This window comes from Haliotis cracherodii, unplaced genomic scaffold (genome assembly GCF_022045235.1).
Source record: "Haliotis cracherodii isolate W230 unplaced genomic scaffold, xgHalCrac1.p SCAF_3, whole genome shotgun sequence".
In the NCBI taxonomy this organism is placed as follows: Eukaryota; Metazoa; Mollusca; class Gastropoda; order Lepetellida; family Haliotidae; genus Haliotis; species Haliotis cracherodii.
Window position 1 is genome coordinate 29,863,077 of NW_027266286.1, and position 20,209 is coordinate 29,883,285.

Below are 20,209 nucleotides of genomic sequence, written 5' to 3' on the forward strand. Positions count from 1 at the left end.
TCTTTAAGATAACGTCTTCATGGATTCCCCATCGCGACTGCAACGTGTACGAGATCGGCAAATGAACGGACTCCGCACGAGAAAGTTAATCAATAACGTAATAAATAAGGCTGGTTCTTGAAGAACTGATGTATGTTCGATCGCCAATTCCTGCATCTGAACCGGATCTACCATTTAATATATTTAAATTTAAGGAAGAGAATATATGGATGTCAACTTCTTTATGTAGAGGGGAATGTCCGAGTAACTCTCCATTCCTTAAAAATAATGGAGCAGAGGCCCATTATTTTTAAGGAATGGAGAGTTACGAGGATATTCCCCTACTTAAAACTCATCCCTACTTTTACACTTTGACAAAATATTCTGTAGTTGAAAATATTTGAAAAATAAACCAGAACTCTTTGTTGTCTGTATTTATACTGCGTGAGTCGACATTGCGTGATGCACGAGGAATGCGTTCTCTGCCGCTGTTGCACGTGCGCCAAGCTCCGTGGCGAGCTGACATTTACAATGCATGGTACACGGCTCTTCATAATTGTGTTGGGTCCTAAACTAGAATTTATCAATCGCTTGCACATTGTTAACACATGCTGATGGGTATAATTGGAAATATAGAGCCTCGAACAAGCGATATTTATGTTACCTCATTTGTTTTTTCTCGTCAAAGGTTTATCTAACTATCTATAAATATGAACATTGTTGTGGCTAACGTGCTCTATACATAATATTTTGAGCTTTTAAGCCTTATGCAAAATTGTGAAAGTATTTAATAGTTAATTTCACATTATGCCTTTATGTGCCGCAGTAGCTGAGGTTGACAATTACACGTTTTCAAATCTAACGATGCGGGTTCGAACCCCGCTGGCGACACATGTTTTCGGAAAAAAAATGAAAATATTCACTTGTAAAAAAATAGTTCCGTCTGTTCCAAGTGGAAATTAATTCAAATGTTGCTTCAAGATAATGTACAGTTGACAAGCAACTCTCCATTCCTGAAAAATAATGGAGCGTTCAAACAATGGAATGACGTCACAGATGTGTTTTAATGAGAGGAACACAACGTTTCAGAGTATATGCCTACTCCTTCATCAGGTTTAAGGTCGCACATAATTCTAAAAGTCTTCGTCCCAACTTATTATTTATCTTATTACATGAATATCTGGTTAAGTTAAGGAATCAGCAAGAAAGTCACATTGACCTACGCCTAGTTGTTCAGCAATATATGTCACCGACATCTACTCCAATGCAGGCGTTAAAATCTCCACCGAGGTGAACTTCGACATCCCCAACATCTAGCAGGAATTCAACAAACCCTCTTGGAGCAGTGTAATTGCACACTTTGATCCACAGCGAATTGCCCTATGGTCATACCAAATCATCTCCCCGAGGCAAGAGAGTGAACTGAGTCAACACACTGTTTAAATATTTGAATGATTTCGAGAGAACTTCCCACGTGCAATCTAGAATATGAACCAAATATGATTTCCATGGTGGAATTCACTGTAAAAACGAACTATGGTATACGCTACTCATGTATCTATAAATAAGAACAAGGCGTTAAAGTTGGACAGGATGTTACGAGAAACAAAGCAGTAATTCGCAATCACGATCAAGCATTGACAGGAAGAGTATATTGTTTGCACATGGGTTGGTTTCCATCGGTTTTTCTTGAGTCAGATAGTAATAATTGCAGACCTCTCTGATTTTCTGAAAAACACAAAAATACCATAATTAATTTACTGATGCTAAATAACTTATGACAAGATAGTATGGATGATCAACTTATTATCACAATGGCAGCGATGTTTCACCACTTGCTTGATAACAGTGTTAGCATCTACATCCAACTCAAATATCTTATACGAACCAGCAAATACAAGAAGCATTTGCTATTTTCTTTGAAGAAAGGGGAGAAATATATAAGTCCAAAGACTCAAACCACTTTACCCTCTCGACTAATTTGCCTTTTCCCATTAAGTTGGTTGGTTTGTTGTTTAACGCCTCACTCAGCAATATTCCAGCTATATGACGGCGGTCTGTAAATAATCGAGTCTGGACCAGACAATCCAGTGATTGATATCATGAGCATCGATCCACCCAATTTGGATCGATGACATGCATCAACCAAGTCAGCGAGCCTGACCACCCGATCCCGTTAGTCGCCTTTTACGACAAGCATAGACACCTTTTACGGCAAGCATGGGTTGCTGAAGACCTATTCTACCCCGGAATCTTCACGGGTCTTTCCCATTAAGAAACGAATATGAATATTTAGCAGTTTTAACCCATGACACAGTCACTCAAGGCTCTCCATCAAGAAACTGAAGAGGTTTCTCTGCTAAATAATTGCAAGGTGAGTTAGTCTTTCATTCCTTCACTTTTAAAAAACATTAATTTGCATCACTAATCGTTCTTTACAATTTTCAGGGATGTGAAATCTCCGCGGAAACGAGGAAAATCGCGTTTTTTAAAACAGAAGTCCTCGGAAAAAATCATCTTCCGCGTAAAAATTAAATAAAAATTTCGAAAAAAACAACTCCGAAAAATATGATCGAAAACTGCACAACCATCGCGGATTGTCCTGTTTTCGATCAGAACTTTCACCAGCATAGGCTTTCGGACATCATACGTTTTCTATCACGAATACTTGCACTATAACGTGGTGTGTGGCGTCACACAGAAATTGTAAATACTCAGAGTCAGCTGATGGCTTGTTTTTAAGATAAAGTTGTCTTTAAGCCTGTAAGTGAATGAGATGTTTTACAGTTGTTCATGTGATTAGCGAGAAAACTATGAAGGTTTCTTCAGCGTCCAAAACCCCATAACATGGGGATATATGTTGTATGAATGTCTTGTTTGCAATGGAGTTTTGTTTTTTTCATCAAAAGGTAAGTACAAGGTAAGTTTTTTTTCAATATGCTTCAACATGGGGAAAGGGTCAGACATTGCACGCTTGTGACAGTTGTCCTTGTGTCAGGGGGATGGGGGTTGAAGTTTATGGCAGTATTGCTCTCAGACCTGGCGGGTAGCCAGGGGCGCGAAACCTATGCCCGATTTTTTAAAAGTACTGATTTAACTTCGAAATTTTACTGCATCTGCCATCTTGTTTATTTGACTTATTGACTTTTGCCATTGACTTATTACAATTCTTGGTGTGAATGTTTTCCAAACTGCACGAAATTGCTTAAAATGCAATCAAATGTTTAAAAAATTTCTGGGGGGGCATGCACCCAGACCCCCCTAGACTTTTCCTCTTTTTTCGGGAAAACAGGCTCACATCCCTGAATTTTCTAGTTTTGCATGCGAATGTTTGTTTGGCTCCCTCCTCCAGGTGTTGGTCCACGCTGTAGCAAGTGTGTGGGAGTGCGTTGGGTTTAACACCGCTTTTTGCAATAATATGCATTCGAACAGGGTACCAATGAGGAAATTGGTACCTGGTGTTGGACAAGTTAATCCAGTGAGGGTAACAGCCGTAAAAATATGGATTTGACAATTTACCTCCCGAAACTTCACCTGCGGATCTTGGTCGTAGAGGTTGCCTGTGAATAGCAAACATGATCAGTTAATTTATTTTCATATCAATAAATATTTTTTAATAACAGAGTTGAACATATAGAAGAAAATATTAAAGTATTATGATTCAGGATATTTCTTGGTAATTGTGTAGATTCATTTTGCGCCTATATAAATGACGTAGGTAAGTCTGTGAGAGATGAACTGAGAATGAGAACTGACAGTGTGAATCTGATTATCCGTACAAAATACATACAAGAGTCATAACAAACACACCTCTCAGTATGGGTTTCACTTTCCTGACACAACCGGGTATTACCACTGCCACCATATTTGTTCCGATCCAAGATTAATACGTTCATTATTCTACAATTAAAATACTCCAAAGCATTCAATGTAAAGAGGGGATTCAAGCAGTGATAATGAGTGCTAAACACTGGAGAACATTCGTAACCAAGATCGGCCGAAGTGCATTTTATACCTCCCGAACTGGACCCCGTCCTCGATAGTTTCCGGCAGGTCTCTGTCGAGTGTTTCCGGCAGGAAGAGGGCCAACAAACCTACCAGGACGGCCAGACTGCCAAACATCAATAACGGTAGGACACGACCGAAGTCCCCACCAACAAACTTGCCCTTTATAAGAAAGTGGTTGTAATAAGAGGTATGTCATTGGTCAATTTCAAAACAGTGACTTTGATTTAGGATCGCTTGAACAGTAAATCAGTTATATAAGTATATTTGATGTGGAATGAGAGCCCGAAGTGATGCAGGTCTTACAATGACACCAGTGAGGAAACAACATGGGGAGGTAAGGAAACTGTACCTCTCAGTTGGTTATATTATCTGTTTGATTTTCAATTGAAAGTATGCCATATTACATCTTAAATATGAACTCTACTGTTGCTTAGTCAGCAATCAAAGAATACTTCTGCATGGCTTAAGGTTTTTACAATTATAATTTGATTTAAAACTTTTAAAAGTTAGTTTTTAAAAATATTATACGAATAAAAAATAAAATAATCGCATAATACACAGTAGGCCATGTGGTTGCAAATTCATTTCTTACTCCAGTCAACCAATTAATTTTTTTTTAAATTCTCCAGCTACATGTTACTTTTTACAAACTGTTGCTGGATTGAGTGATTGTTAAATAGACATAAATAAATAATCAAATTTAACCACAGTTTTTTCAATTACCTAAAGGGGGCACGGTTGGCCCAGTCATCTAAGGCGCCGCGATTCGCTATGCAGAGTTGCGTCCCTTGAGCACGCCAGAAACCTATGATTGTGGGTTCGAATCCCGGTTCGCCCCGATTATGTTTCTAGGTTTGTCAGCAACATACCCGTGCTCGTGGGTTTCAACGAAGTGACAAACGCCTCAGACCTGCATCACTTCGGGCTTTCCTCCCACACGTCAGCTGACACGCCGCGATGTAACTGGAATACTGTTAAAAGCGGCGTTAAACCAAACTCACTTACTCACTCCCTCACTTACATAAAAAACTCGGTATATTCTCCTTTGTTCCTCAGTGTACAAAGTGACTGTTTGTCTTAGTTATGTTGCTATCCCGCTATGTATGTCCTGACCTAAATTGTCCATTAACTGTACACATCTCAGCGAACCCGTCACCACCCCTCCTTCAAAAGACCCCGTGTCTCCCTCGCTCAGGGTTCAATAAATATATATCTTATATTCCATAAGTGACACAATCGCATCTCAACACCAGATTGACATCAGGAACAAAGAGCAAATTAAGCAAGACTTCGCCAATCCTGAAGGACAAACCCCTTACCATGTCGACAACATAAGGAGCGACCATGGCCCCTGCCCGTGCACAAGAGGAGCTTGCCCCGGTGGCAGAGTGGCGGATGACTGTGGGGAACAGTTCTGAGGAGAAGATGTAGATGATCAGAAAGCCTCCCGTGGACCCCAGCTTTCCTACCATAGCGAGCAGGACCGTGACCCACTGTAATGCTACAGAAGAAATACGTTTCTGTTTACATTATTCGGTTGGTACCAACACACATATAACGTGTTATCTCAAAAGGACCTAAAGTCCAAGTGAGCTATTACTAGGTGCGTTTTCCGGTGTCCTCAATTAGACCTTTGCTCTCTGCACGGTCTCCACTGAACAGCTGGCCTGTTCAAAGGGGACGTGCGTGTTCCTTCTTATAAATAAACTCAACAACAAAAGTTCCCGTGACACCAATACTTTAGTGTATTTTTCAAACAAGTAAAGTTTCAATATTGTAGAACATGTATGGAATCAAGTCACAAAAAAGCAACTGCTACAGAAAAGCATGCATTCCATGCAAAACTTTTATGCAAGCCCCATGCATTTCACTACCTAAGAATGGGTATTACGCGATTATTCAACATTACGAAATGCTACGCCTGTCCGAAAATGAGCGTCTGCGAGCCATTAGCATGCTTGAAGCAGGATCGAGTCAACGTGATCATGTAAGACAATTTAACGTCCATAGAAACACCATTTGGTGCTTATGGCAACGTTGGCAACAGACGAATGCAGTCAGAAACCATCCTCGGAGTCGCAGGTCACGCGTAACCAACAATCGACAAGACAACTGGATTCGAACAACACACCTACAAAATCGATTCCAGTCAGCAACAGTGACTGCAAGAAGCATCCAAGGCCTTCGACGAATATCTTCACAAACCATACGTCGCCGCCTCAGATGTGCAGGGATTGTCGCCAGAAGACCAGCCAGACGTCCCATTTCGACAGGAAGCCACCGTCAAGCGCGTCTACAGTGGTGCAGACAGCGTCTACGCTGCACGGCCATGCAGTTGGGACAAGTTCTATTCACTGACGAGTCTAGTTTTCACCTCAGCCACAGCGGTGGACGGATTCGAGTGTACCGACGTCGAGGTGAACGTTACGTCAATCATTGTGTCATGGAAGAAGATAGGTTCGGGGGCGGCAGCGCTATGGTATGGGGTGGGATTACAGCAAGCCAGAGGACCCGTTTGATAGTGGTAGAGGGAAATCTCAATGGACAGCGCTACCGCGACGAGATCATCGGCCCTGTTGTTCTGCCGCTTTTGGTCGTCATGGCCCAGGCATTACCTTTCAACATGACAACGCCCGGCCTCATATTGCTCGACTTGTTGAGGATTCTCTTCAACAAAACAACGTGAATGTCATCCCCTGGCCGGCTCGCTCCCCTGATCTCTCACCAATCGAGCACATGTGGGATAAGATGGATCGGTGCCATCGACGTCAACCACGTGTTCCACAGACACTCCAGGAACTTCGAAACATGCTCCAGCAGACATGGACAGATATCCCACAGCACTTTGTGCGACGCCTGGTCCATTCTATGAGACAAAGATGTGTTGCTTGCATCGCAACCAGAGGTGGGCACACACGCTATTGATTTGTAAATTGACATTTTGGCATGTTCATTTGTTTTTTTATGAAATCAGAAATTTTCTGAAGTCCGTATGGCAAATTAAACCATTTGAACACTTACAGGAGTCTTTTATCTGTTGCAAACCGAAATTGTTTCGGATTTGGTAAAAAACATAACTTTGCATTAAATCTTATTCAATGTCACAGGAACTTTTGTTGTTCAGTATACATTATATTTTGTTCAGATAGTTCTGACATCAGGTGTTTTTTAAGTTTAATAATTTTAGGAAAGTCCACTTCGTGTAAGGACTTTTGTAAGGAATCGATTAAGAGGGCATAACATCCGACCACGACGTCCAGCTGTACACCCAATTTCGTTATCGAACTGCACTCCTGACATGGTTAAGAGGTTCAGGACCCGCGAAGGATCCGAGTTAGAAAAGGTCTTCAGCTACCCATGCTAGTCGTAAGAGGCGACTAACGGGATCGGGTGGTCAGGTTCACTGACTTGGTTGATGCATGTCATCGTATACAAGTGCGTGGATCGATGCTGATGATGTCAATCACTGGATTGTCTGGTCCAGACGCGATTATTTACAGACCGCCGCCATATAGCTGGATTATTGCTGAGTGTGGCGTTAAACAACAAACAGACAAACAAAACAAATTCAGAAAAACAGGTTCAGGTTACAGAACTGGAGATTACTCCTCTCCACAGATGAGGTTTCATCTTGTCAGCAGTGATGGCCGTCAGCGTGTTTATCGACGTCGGATGGAACGTTACGCTGACGTAATGGTGTGGGGAGGCGTCACTGCACATCACAGGACCCCTCTAGTGGTCATCGATGGCAACTTGACCGGCGGTCCTCCCGTTCCTTCATAATTTACTTTACAGCATAAACATACCCACCCTTATGTTACACGTGTGGTCACAGATTTCATTGGACAACAGAACGCTCCCTTGGTCTGGCATTCAGCTAGATCTGCCGCCAATCGCATCGCACATGTGTAGGATGAAAATGAAACGTTTTCACCGACTTCCAACATGTGACATTGGTCCAGCCGCCACACGCCTTGGTCCAGACTTGGAATGACACCCCACAAGCCTTTGTAGATCATCTTGAGTTGTCAATAAAGTTTGTTTCACTGTTAATGGTGGTCGCACCCGATAATGACCACACAATTATCGCTACATTCTGCATGAGATGATTTTACAGAGGACTTATGATTCAAATGTTTGCATATCATTATTATCAGTATAAACTTATGACTACGTATTACAATGAATAAACATTTACATAATTATAAAGTAAAAAGACTTATTACTTGCCCGTGAAGAGATCACCCGTTTAATAAACATACAGCTTTATTACACATTGTGTAATACCAAAACGCGTGCTTATGTACTCTCGGAACACGTTTCACGAACAAATATTGAAAGCTCTCAACATCCCTTGGCGTATTCAACGACATTGTGTGTGGATATGATAGATCACTGGGATGAGCTCGATGACCCCAGCAACCTTGTTGCTAGGCTGACGTCACATGGTATTGTTTTGCCGATGGATCTTACAACAAAATTCCACAAATTACGTCATCGGGTATTGTGACGTCATTGTAAACTTTGAGCTGCAAGGCCCCGTTCCACAAGGCGATCGTACTCTAGCGCAACGACAGTCGTTAGTCTAAGTTAAATTATGAGAGTTGTGATAGCCTTAGCACTACGATAATTTTGTGGGACGAACGCCTGAAATCTAAAGGTGGACCATTGTATGATATTAAATTCATACGTTTCAACTTTTGACGTGTTTGAAGTATTATTCTGTTAAACTCAATTGGATTATGCCATGCATGGATCGTGTAGGTGTCAGCCTATTTACACTCAACAGTATAATTCTAAACACATTATAAATGACAAGTAATAAATAAAATACTAAACTCGCTCTCGTGTAAAACCAATTTTATGAAACTCGTGAATAGTTGTGGTATCTGACTCGCTTTCGCTCGTCAGATACCACAACTATTCACTCGTTTCATAAAATTGGTATTACACGGGAGCTCGTTTAGTATTCTATATATACATACTAAAAGGGCGGTGGGATAGCCCAGTAAAAAGCGTTCGCTCGTAACGCCGAATATCCGGGTTCGATTCCTCACACGGGTACAATGTGTGAAGCCAATTTCTGGTGTCCCTCGCAGTCATATTCCTTGAATATTGCTAAAAGCGGCGTAAAATACAACTCACTAACTCACAAGCTAAACTTGCTAGAATCCCTTGACATGAATTTTACATGTACGACAGTTCGTTGTGAAACCTGCATCAACCAAGTCAGCGAGCCTGACAACCGATCTATTTAGTCGCCTCTTACAACAAGCAACTCTTTACGGCAAGCATTGGTTGCTGAAGACCTGTTCTAACCCGGATCTCCATGGGTTTGTCGTATCGAGTAATTGTGATTGTAATTAGACTGGCCTACTTCCAGGTATCACTGTGGAAGGTTACTGCTTACTCTGGTCTGCATAGAGGATGGTGAAGATGGTGAGGATGCAGGACACGCCTCCTACTAACACTGAAGCACAGTACATGACCTTCCTCCCCAGTTTGTTGAGCAGTAATATAACGAAGACAAACGCAGGGAACTCCACCAGTCCCACCAGCAGGAAGTTGAGGTGGAGGCTGCCTGCCCCAAGGTTGTCTGAGTGGAGGGACAGGCCGTAGTACACCATACTGACCACAAACCTAAAACACAAAAGGGCACAACGCTGACCACAGACCAATTTTATACAAAGAATTGACAACACATACATCACACACAATACTGATCTGAAATATAAATTATAGATCAGGAATCTCCTTAAAAACGTAGCTTTGAAACAGATCTTTCAGATTATCTTCTGTTGTTCAACGCTTCACTCCAATCTAGACCTATGACAAGAACCAGTGGACTGTAAAAAACAAATCTGAAACAGACCGTCCAGTGACTAAGGCGATGACCAACGTCCACCACGTCACAATCAACGAGGTCACCGAGCCTGTCCACCATGGCATTGGCTGCTGGGGAACTTTTCTAACCAAGAATCCCCACGGGGCTACAAACTAAGACATTATACAACCTTAGGCGCCTTACCAGTTCAAAAATATGATAAGAGTTCGTATACACATGACTGGATTGGTGAAGAGATGAAAGAAGCTGCTCCTGGGTGTGTCGTCATCGTGTGTTCCAGTCTCTGTCACGTGTTCCTCAAACAGGTTGTCAGGTAGCTTGACTCTGTTAACGTCAGCCATACGGCGTATGATCACTTCCGCTTCCTCTTGTCGGCACTGCTTCAGCAGCCATCTTGGAGATTCTGGAATGATCCTGTAAAGCAAATGTTTGAAGTATGATACAAAAAAATGGAAATAATTGAATCGAAATTATAGAATGCGTTTTTCCATGACATGCCTGAATTTTGAATGAATAAAAAATTATTCAAAATTCAATTTATGTTTGCAGGTTAGGTTCACCACTTCGCGAACACCTGGTACCATCACTATTGGATAGCGGTTCATAAACACATGCTCATGATATACTGGTAGTCGGAATCGTACATTCGACTAGGCTTTCAGCATACATTTCTTATGAATATGGAAAAGGTTTTGTTTTATTTTATTTTTTATTTTGAAGACAAATTATTGATGCTATATTGTTTGAGAAAAATGTTAACATGACTGATATTGCGGAGTGCGGCGTTAAACAGCAAACAAACAAACAAACATGACTTCAACAGTCCTATGTCAGGAAGTCGGACGGTCTCAACGTGCATGGAATAGTCTAGTGGTTAAAGTGATTGTTCGTCAAGCCGAAGGCCGGGTTCGATTCCCGAGTGACAATATTTAAAGCGCATTTCTAAAGTCACTGAACGCGATATTGCTGGAATATTGTTAAAAGCGGCGTAAAACCATACTCACTCGTTCACTGATTCTAAACGTACATAAAAAGCCAGTCAAAACCATGATACGCATTCACTAAAATATCATCGCTTCAGTACCCATTTATATAACGAAATGCCCTTCCTCTGAAGAGTTTGGATGATCAACGGCAATGAATCGCAAATTCAAAACTAAAGAATACGCTGTCTTTTGTTTTAGTTTGCTAATGTTGTGCCAGTGTATGGAAGTGTAGGGTTGACAACTGACCACCAGTAGACAAGACACGCAGCAACAGGGATGGCTGTGGCTAGCTCCAGAGTGTGCCAGTCCCGGATGAAGTAGGCCAGTCCAGACAACACTACCATGCCGATGGCGAAGAATGTCTCCAGCAATGCTCCAAACCGTACACGTTTTGAGGAACCTACCATTTCAATACCTGTTTATTAATAAAAAACAACAACAATGTTACGGATGCATAATTCATCACGGAAATATCTCCTAAAAGGTGTTCTTCGTTAACAAAAGCATGGTACAGTGTCCTATATCATACACTGAAAGCAAATATGCCAAGATTCGTTACATCATTGTAATACCGGTTTTAATTACATTTAAACATTTTTTTCAACATTAAGTTTTATTTGTTTCCATTTGTCTTAAAAATATTTCTTTAAAAAAAAAGAAGTTTTCACATGATTTCTGGTTCCATCCTCTTTAAAATAACGTTTTAAAGGGTTTCTTCGCCTTCTCAACCGCCGCCATTTTTTTATTGGATGCTATGCAATGTTATTGCCATAGCATGACGTTGTCCTAACATCCACTTTTTCAGCATGGCCCCGAAAAATTCTGTTAAAACCATGTCCTAAGAATGTGAAATCGAGAATACTAACATTAATACTAATACTACTTTTTAATACTTAGGGACGGTCGCGTAGCCTAGTGGTTGAAGCTTTCGCTCGTCACGCCAAAGACCCGGGTGCGATTCCCGACATGGGTACAATGTGTTAAGCCCATTTCTGGTGTCCCCCGCCGTGATATTGCTGGAATATTGCTAAAAAACGGCGTAAAACAATACTTACTCGAATACCACTTCAGCTGGATGCACTGGACGTTCAGTAGAAAACATTCATTTCCCATTGCCGAATGCAAGTGATCGAATATGACTTTCTTAATAGTCAACTATAGGTGATACCAAATTGTTTTCGAACTATTTAGTGTTTTTAAGTTGTCAATATATAAGCAAACATTTTGAATATCTTTGCTGACATAAACTTCAGTTAATAGTTTTTTGTTGATATTTCATTCCCAGACAAGCTACAGTATTATAGCGCTATTTTATATAGTTTGCAGTATGGCTGCTGACCAGGTCACGTGAGCCAAGAACTATGTATCACACTGACAGACACACATGTGGAAAGGGACAGCCTCCGTGGTCTATTGGTAGAGCGTCTGCCCGGAAAACGGAAGGTCGGGGGTTCGATCCCCGGCCGCGTCATACCAAAAGACGTTAGATGGAACTTGTTGTTTCCCTGTCTGGCCCTTGGCATTATAGGGCTAAAACCAGAACTGGTTAGCTCGGAGTCTGTATACTGTGTCTGAGTGGGGTATTCATGTTAAAAAAGCAGCATGGTATCTGTATCTCTATAAAATCGGCATCAGTCCGGACTAGTACAAGCAGCCACACACACACGTGCATGCACGTCGCTATATAAGTGCAATAATCTTGAACGCGACGTTAAACCCCATCAACTCACATCGCATGTGTACAAATCTCTACGGAAGATAAGCACGACATACCAATTACAAAGCACGAAACAAAGACCCCGACCGCTGAGGCGCCGTTGATGAAGCGGAGGATGACGAACATGACAAAGTTGCTGGACCAGTTGAGGATGATGCCGCCGGTGATGAGGAGCAGGAGGCACAGATAAAGAGCCTTCTTCCGCCCAATCCTTGGGAAATGACACAAATAAGTGTAGTGTAATCATTACGTCGTGTTTAACAACGAAAGAAATATTCATCATTAAAGGATCCTTTGGTCGTATGGACATCCTCGGTTGGGCTAGGTTCCTATTATCTCATTTAAATTTGGTGTGATGCTTTTACCAACTGACATTATTGAAGGCTCTGTCCAGCAGGTTAAAGTACCTTAAATGATTGTCCCCCTGTGTGACATGTAATTTCTACCATAATCGATGTAACTATCATCAACCAGTGTTTTGAGCCAACTCATTGCTGAGCATTTTTTTAATATTGGCTAGTATTGTGCACAACCACCAGTAGCTAAAGTGATGGCGTACATGTAAACCCTGCTGGAGTATCGTGCAGGAAGCTGAGGCAACGTAAATCCCCATGATCCCCAGCGAGGACAACAACAACAGCAACAACAACAACAACAACAACAACAACAACAACAATACTATGTCGCTCTGCCCTCAATCGCTTTTTTCCACCAATCATGGTTTAATTAACGTGGAGGCTGTTTGTGATAAAATTGTATTGAGCACTTTTGCACACATCCATTTGTCTGATGATCCCCTTGTGAAGCATGTCAAGACTCATGATGAAAACAAGGCATTCCACAGTTTTCTTAAACGAACCATGCGTGTGGAACATAATCTCAATTTCAGTGTTGATTTTGTTGACGGGTCTGTACTGCTGGACGGTACAGAAATGAGTGTCAACCAAGCGAAGTGCCATATCAAATCGGCCCAGACTCAGTTTTCGACCACTGAACGACCACTGCATCGAGTTGACGTGCAGTGTGTTGAGAAGATCAACAACCCAGCAGAGTCCTTCGCTTGGGTGAAGTGGGCTGGCCTGAAAAGTGAAACAGAAGGCGGTCTGTTTGCTGCTCAGGACCAGTCAATTCCCATCCAAACCTCAATGTGTGATTTTGCATCAAAATGTAAATATGGAATATGCAAGGAATTTAAGGAAACTGTCCAACACATTGTCAGTGGATACCCGGTTTGGGCACAAACACAGTATCTTAAGCGACATGATGGAGTGGCTCGATCACTTTATTACCGTCTTCGCCATGCGTGTGATTTTGACACAGATGTCCATCCATAGTACGACCCAGAATATGTCTGGGGTGTCATGGAAAATGATAAATACAAAATTCTTTGGAATAGGCCCGTAAACAGCCAACAAACCTGATCTTGTCCTTTTAATAACCAACGAAATCATATATAGCATTGAATCTCCTGTCCCTTTTGACACTAATGTGATTGACAAGGTGAGTCTTCACATTCTCCGAAAAGTTCTAGGTGGGTTCGATAAGTCAGCGCTTCCTGGGAGAAGTCCCATTCGCTGTCTGGGCTGCTTGTAGATCTTCACGGGTCTACTACTAATGATGATGATGCGCAAGCCTCCATACACTCGGTGCATGCTCAAAGCGCTTCAGTTGAAAGCGTGTATGCACGTACATGCAAGTACTTACTAGGTTTTCAATTGCTAATACCAGGTACTCAGTCTCACTCATACTGTCACCACTTACTTGTCCCCAAGGGTTCCGGCTGCGAAGGATCCCAGGAAGCATCCTGCCATGAAGATCACCTTAGAATGTGTCGCCAGGATGGCGTTGTCACACACAAAATTCAGCTGAAATACGAAGGTAAAGGCCAAGAGGCGACAATGACCTGAGAGATGACAATAAATATTGATTTAGCACATTTTCATTTCAACGGACATGGGAAAAGAGTCCTAATTTATTTAATGATTATGTTTTATAAAAAACATATAAAGACTAAAAGCCTTTAGCTGCATTAGTTGGATTAATACGCTTCCTAATTATAGATTTTCCAATGGAGCTAGTTTGATGAAAATGAATTTTAGAACATTAATATGTTAAACATATACATATATATAAATATTGAAATACAGAAAGCAATTACAAACCATGATTTAGTAAATATATTTAGTTATTATAACTTTTAAAATTACTTCACTTTTTTTACGTCGGCGGGACGATAACTGGTCAATGTCAAGGCTGATTGTTTTCTGGCGTTGATATTATACATTTTAAAACATGTGTCGGCTACACTACCGACCCCATTACATAGGATGAGGAAACATTAGAATTCGTGTCCGACATCAGCTGATATCCGATATGGTGAGGTGTTTCGATCAAATGGTGTTGTGGGAGTGAGGGCACCATTGGGCGCAATCAGGTATGACATGATATATGTAGCTAAACTTATATAAAAACCTAACCTCTGATGAGACCGTGGACTCGAACACAGACTTGTCGTACACCCACTTCTTACAAGCAACCACTGTACGGTCGGCAACGCCATTGGTGCTATTGGCAACGTCGAAGTAGATGTGACAGCTGTCAAGCTGCAGTTTGCCGTCCTTAACGACGTAGGGAATGGTAGCGTTGATAACATGGGCATGATTGTCTGACTGTACATCGTAGGTGTCGTTGTCGTAGCCGGGGATGGCGCACCTGTAGGACAATAGACATGAGATGAGCTAGGGTCCGATCCTGTCTAGGTGGGTAAACTGGTAAGTTTAACAACAGGGGCCTGTAAAGGAAAAACAGGCCTAGGCCAGTCAGATCATCACACCATACCTTCATGCAGTGGATTCTTACAACAATGTCCTAGGTGAGAGTTAGTTAGTGAGGAAATTAAGGACATATAAACTTAAACACTGTTGAAACTGTGTCAAAGAATCACTTGGGATTTTGTATGGGTAAGAATGGACAGATACGGGGTATTTATACATGAAATTGACTGTCCCTTAGCACATTTGTCCGATTCCATCGCGGTCTGGCAGGTGCCTGGAGGGTCACTGGTGGGCTGCCGGAAGATGTGTCACAGATCAATTACCGATGGGGGTGTGGACCACCGGTCGCCGCAAGAAAATAACTCAGAGTTTTTTTCTTCAGTTGTGTCCACCGGGATCTTCCCGATGTCCAAAACATGGCCAATGCTCACAGATGATGGTCCAGCGTCCCGTAGGGTAACTCTCTCTTTTTTTTTGTCGATATGCAGCCTTTTCGGGCATCGTGAACTAATCTTTCCGGGCATCGGTGGATTTGTGACTTAGGCATTAACGCTAACTATATGACGGCGGTCTGTAAATAATCGAGTCTGGACCAGACAATCCACTGATTGACATTATGACCATCGATCTGTGCAATTGGGATACGATGACATGCATCAACCAAATCCCGTTAGTCGCCTTTTACGGCAAGCATGGGTTGCTGAAGACCTATTTTTACCCGGATCTTCACGGGTCCTGTCCCATAGCAACCCGTGAGGGCCCGAAAAATGACTTAATTTATATATTTTATGCGCTGTCCCAATGAATTGTCACTATCTTAGTCGTGGGTTTGATTCCCCACATAGGTTCAAAGTGTGAAGCCTATTTCGGGTGTCCCCCGCCGTCATATTGTCATATTGCTAGAGAAGTGCGGCAGAGAGAGAGAGAGAGAGAGAGAGAGAGACAGACAGACAGACAGACAGACAGACAGACAGACAGACTTCAGCAAGTGGATCATCATCAAGTGCCTGTCTAATCCTTGATACAATCAAGGAAGGGTTTTAATTATATTCACAGAAAGTATTCCGAGACTTCATTCCTCGATTCATGTGGCATTTGTCACTCATAGTGGCGAAAGATATTGTTACATCATTAAAATATTCAAAATAAATTCTAAAAACATAAAGCAAAAGTTTAACTTAAGCTTCAGGTATATCCATGATCTGATATCGTTCAGTAATTGTCAAATAACCCTTTCCCTGCCACTGATTTACCCACCTGAGCAAAAGATAAGAGAGAAGCGAAACCGCCCCATCTCTTTCATGTTTAGATCTGTGCACAACGATTCAGGGACAAATACTATCCACAAGATTATATGACAAATAGTTAACTTTCCCTTTATGCCGAGCAATATCCCTGCAGCACAGCCTTTGGTGTCTACATTTCACAATGTTTGGGGGTACAATAGAGCATTTGCTACAAGTATACGAAAGAGCGTCATACGACTCTTGCTCACAAGTTGATGATCAAGGTTCCATAGTCAAGGCATTTGCAAAGCTTTCAAAGCTTTATGGTAGACATGCGGAGAACCTTTCTACATTTGACGCATGGGAGAAAAAAGGGATGTCCGATGCAATCAATCATTTTGACTAGTATCATATGTTCCGGTGTTGTTTGTCTCAGGTGAACAATTGACTTGCCTTTGCATGTGTTTGTGACGGGTGCCACCGGTGCGGCAGGTTATGCTCACTTTTTCGCAAACACCTGGCATTATCACTATTTGGTAGTGATCATTAAATTCATGCTTATGGTATAGTCGGAATTGTACAGTTGACTCTTCCACTAAGCAGATTTCTTATGATTATGGAAAGGGGTTTCTATTTCATTATTCCTTCCATCCTATTTTCATGTCAAGTGCCAAGGTCGCTATCAGCGAAGCATAAACGGTTAATGCTAGTAATTATTCAGAAAGTATATAATTAGAGCTATGCGTGTTAGAGCTATGCGACTTTAAATCCAAACGACCCTTGCCGCTTGATCAAATTCACTAGCTTCTAAAGACAAAACGTTTGGCCCCTAAGGTCGTAACACCATCTTTGGCATTGGGGTAAGAAGAAGTCTGACGTGTGCGTTCATGGGTTCGTGCGTGTTTTTTTTGTTTGTATTGAACCCTAATTATGATACATATAATCCAACAATTTTTGATACAGTTAAAATGATTGATCAAATATAAAGGACAAAAATCAAATGCAACTTACACATAGCAGTGGAGTGAAAGGTTTAGTTTAATGGCAGGAACGAGTTCCCATACACTTGCGTGCAATAAATATACACTTGTATCCGTGATCACATTAAGGAAACATTAAACACTGTTTAACAGAAGTTGTGATTATGGAGTCGACGGCAAAGTTACACTTAGTTAGTATCCAGTCGACTTTTTCGGCACATGCAACGGATTCTGCTTTTAGTGGAGATTTCTTATGATTATGGAAATGTTTTTTAGTTTTTTAGTCGATTCTACATATTCTTTATACTTTCATACGGTTTAAAGTCCAGTTCCAATTCAACTAAATGACAATGATAACATTTACTTTTGTGGATCTAGCCCAGTTTAGTATGTACTGCTTTAGAATCCGAATATTATCGCTTTAATTTCCGACCTGCGATTTTTCGTACAAAATGTATATGGATATGTTCACACAAGGGTATGATATAAAAAGTGTGTTTTTTCGGATGATTTTGATTCGCTGACTCAACACATTTCCATGAATTTCCAAATACCATAGACGAAACGATAATGCACCATGCACCAAATGCATGGTTGCCGCAATCGTATCAACATTTTAACCATGGTCAAAATACAGAATTTTGAAACTATTAAGGATTGACTTATCAAAGTATGAATCGAAAAGCATTGTGAAAACTGTGTGAATCCTCGAATCCGATGTATAATTTGAAATTTATCTAAAAACTATTATGACGAACAGTAATATGTCACGAACAATAAGTAATGAACTTCTAAAACTGTAGGATACTCCGTGCAGTTTTCAGGTTTTAATATTTACTGACAGAATTGTGTGTTTGCAAACAGACATATTTTGCACTCAGGCGGCAGCTTCTAGTCAAGCAAATCGCAACTTACGGTTAACATACAGTCACGTTCCCACACTGTGAGGTATATTTCGAAAACAGTTTTGCTTTATCTTGAAATGTTACTTCTTTATTGATTTTCATTAATGAATCGGAACAAATGACATTAATAAGTGTATGTACAGGAATAGTTATGTTAAAAAATCAAATACACAACAAACCCTTCTTTGCTTGTTTTACAAGTACTCCGCGTTGTCAGCCAGTATTAGAACTACTCACCTGTGGCCAGGTATGTTGAGGAGGAACACACTGATCATCATCCTGATGCCGAAGGTGATGCCGGAGAGGGAAAGGAAAAGGGACATCCATTTCTGATAGCGTCCAAACTCCCCCAGGTGCCGCAGAACATCATCAAAACTAAGCTTCATCTTTATAAACTCACCCATAGCACCACGTTCCCTTGATATCTATTAGATATAGAGACCGATCAACTCTGAAATCACGAAACCAAAACTTCAAGTTTTTATGGTTTTCTTCTATGATTTCATCTGACTCTGACTCTTCACTTTGGACTGCAAGAGTGAGACAGTTGACTATCACACAGATTTCGCCGGTCTGTTTTATCCGGAGTTTACTTACAGTTAATTAAGGTTCTACATATGATAACACTGTTACTTTTGTACTACAAGTGGTGCCTGTACGCACATGTCCTGCATATATACTACAGTCAGTTGGTCTCTCCAGCTGCTGCAAAGACTATCATTGTTGGATATGTGTAATCAAATTACGAACCATAAAGGTACATAAGCCATATGTAATTACATTTCTTTTAACAGAATATTTATTTCCCAAAACTTCATCTACGTAAATTCACTGTTATATTAGAATGATGCAATACAAACCTGTATAATATAGCATAGCTATTGACTTATGGAAACAAGTCAGTCGTTTTCACAGGCATTTTAGCAGGTTTTGTGTGAATCAAAAAATATAATTCGAACATAACGTATTAGAGAAAATAATAAAGCAACATTTAGTATTCAATCATTGATAACAGGCTCCTGGCATTTCTTTTGAAACAGATTGTAATCTAATCTTTTTATGACGCATATCTAATTGCAACTATAACTAGAATATTCATATCATGTTGACTATATGTTGTATAATGGATTAATGTTGACAGTGACTGCATCTCCACGACGTCATGCATATGCACAAATTTATTAGTTTAAATATATTACTAATATAATGACATTGTGTAAAATCAGGTGTATGCTGTAATGTTAAACATGAATAACATTACTGATTTATTTTTGTGTGGACATTTGCCAAAACATCATGAAGCAGCCATGACACATGACAGTCCGTTCTGGGTGTTGAAGGACAGACTGCCTTATTGGCATAAAAGAGATCAGATATGACAGATAAGGTAACTACAGGACCAACCACTGCCCTGTTACATATAACCCCGTCAACAGAAGACACGAACCCATGCCCTGTTACATATAACTCCGTCAACAGAAGACATGAACCCATGCCCTGTTACATATAACCCCGTCAACAGAAGACATGAGCCCATGCCCTGCTACATATTACCCCGTTAACAGAAGACATGAACCCATGCCCTGTTACATATAACCCCGTCAACAGAAGACATGAGCCCATGCCCTGCTACATATAACCCCGTCAACAGAAGACACGAACCCATGCCCTGCTACATATAACCCCGTCAACAGAAGACACGAACCCATGCCCTGCTACATATAACCCCGTCAACAGAAGTCACGAACCCATGTCCTGCTACATATAACCCCGTCAACAGAAGACATGA

At 41.1% G+C, this 20,209-nt stretch overlaps 1 protein-coding gene across 1 annotated transcript; it reads right to left on the bottom strand.

The window, feature by feature from the left end:
* Positions 1-1,609: 1,609 nt before the first annotated feature.
* LOC139475345 (organic cation transporter protein-like) lies at positions 1,610-18,806 on the bottom strand. The gene is made up of 11 exons (XM_071258571.1): positions 18,658-18,806; positions 15,013-15,247; positions 14,297-14,400; positions 12,592-12,746; positions 11,065-11,233; positions 10,016-10,246; positions 9,398-9,627; positions 5,307-5,488; positions 3,995-4,146; positions 3,499-3,539; positions 1,610-1,707 (listed from the first exon to the last, which is right to left on the bottom strand). The coding sequence occupies exons 1-11, from the start codon at positions 18,804-18,806 to the stop codon at positions 1,610-1,612; spliced, it is 1,746 nt and encodes a 581-aa protein (XP_071114672.1).
* Between the last annotated feature and the right edge of the window lie 1,403 nt (positions 18,807-20,209).

What these genes read in the sequence shown, in the direction of transcription:
- LOC139475345 (XM_071258571.1), bottom strand. Translation starts at nt 18,806, where the DNA reads ATGAAGCTTAGTTTTGATGATGTTCTGCGGCACCTGGGGGAGTTTGGA. An exon ending in CTTATCATATTTTTGAACTG is followed by an intron (nt 9,628 to 10,015) that starts GTAAGGCGCCTA and finishes TTTGTGTTTTAG; the next exon opens with GTTTGTGGTCAGTATGGTGT. An exon ending in GACGGGGTCCAGTTCGGGAG is followed by an intron (nt 3,540 to 3,994) that starts GTATAAAATGCA and finishes TGCTATTCACAG; the next exon opens with GCAACCTCTACGACCAAGAT.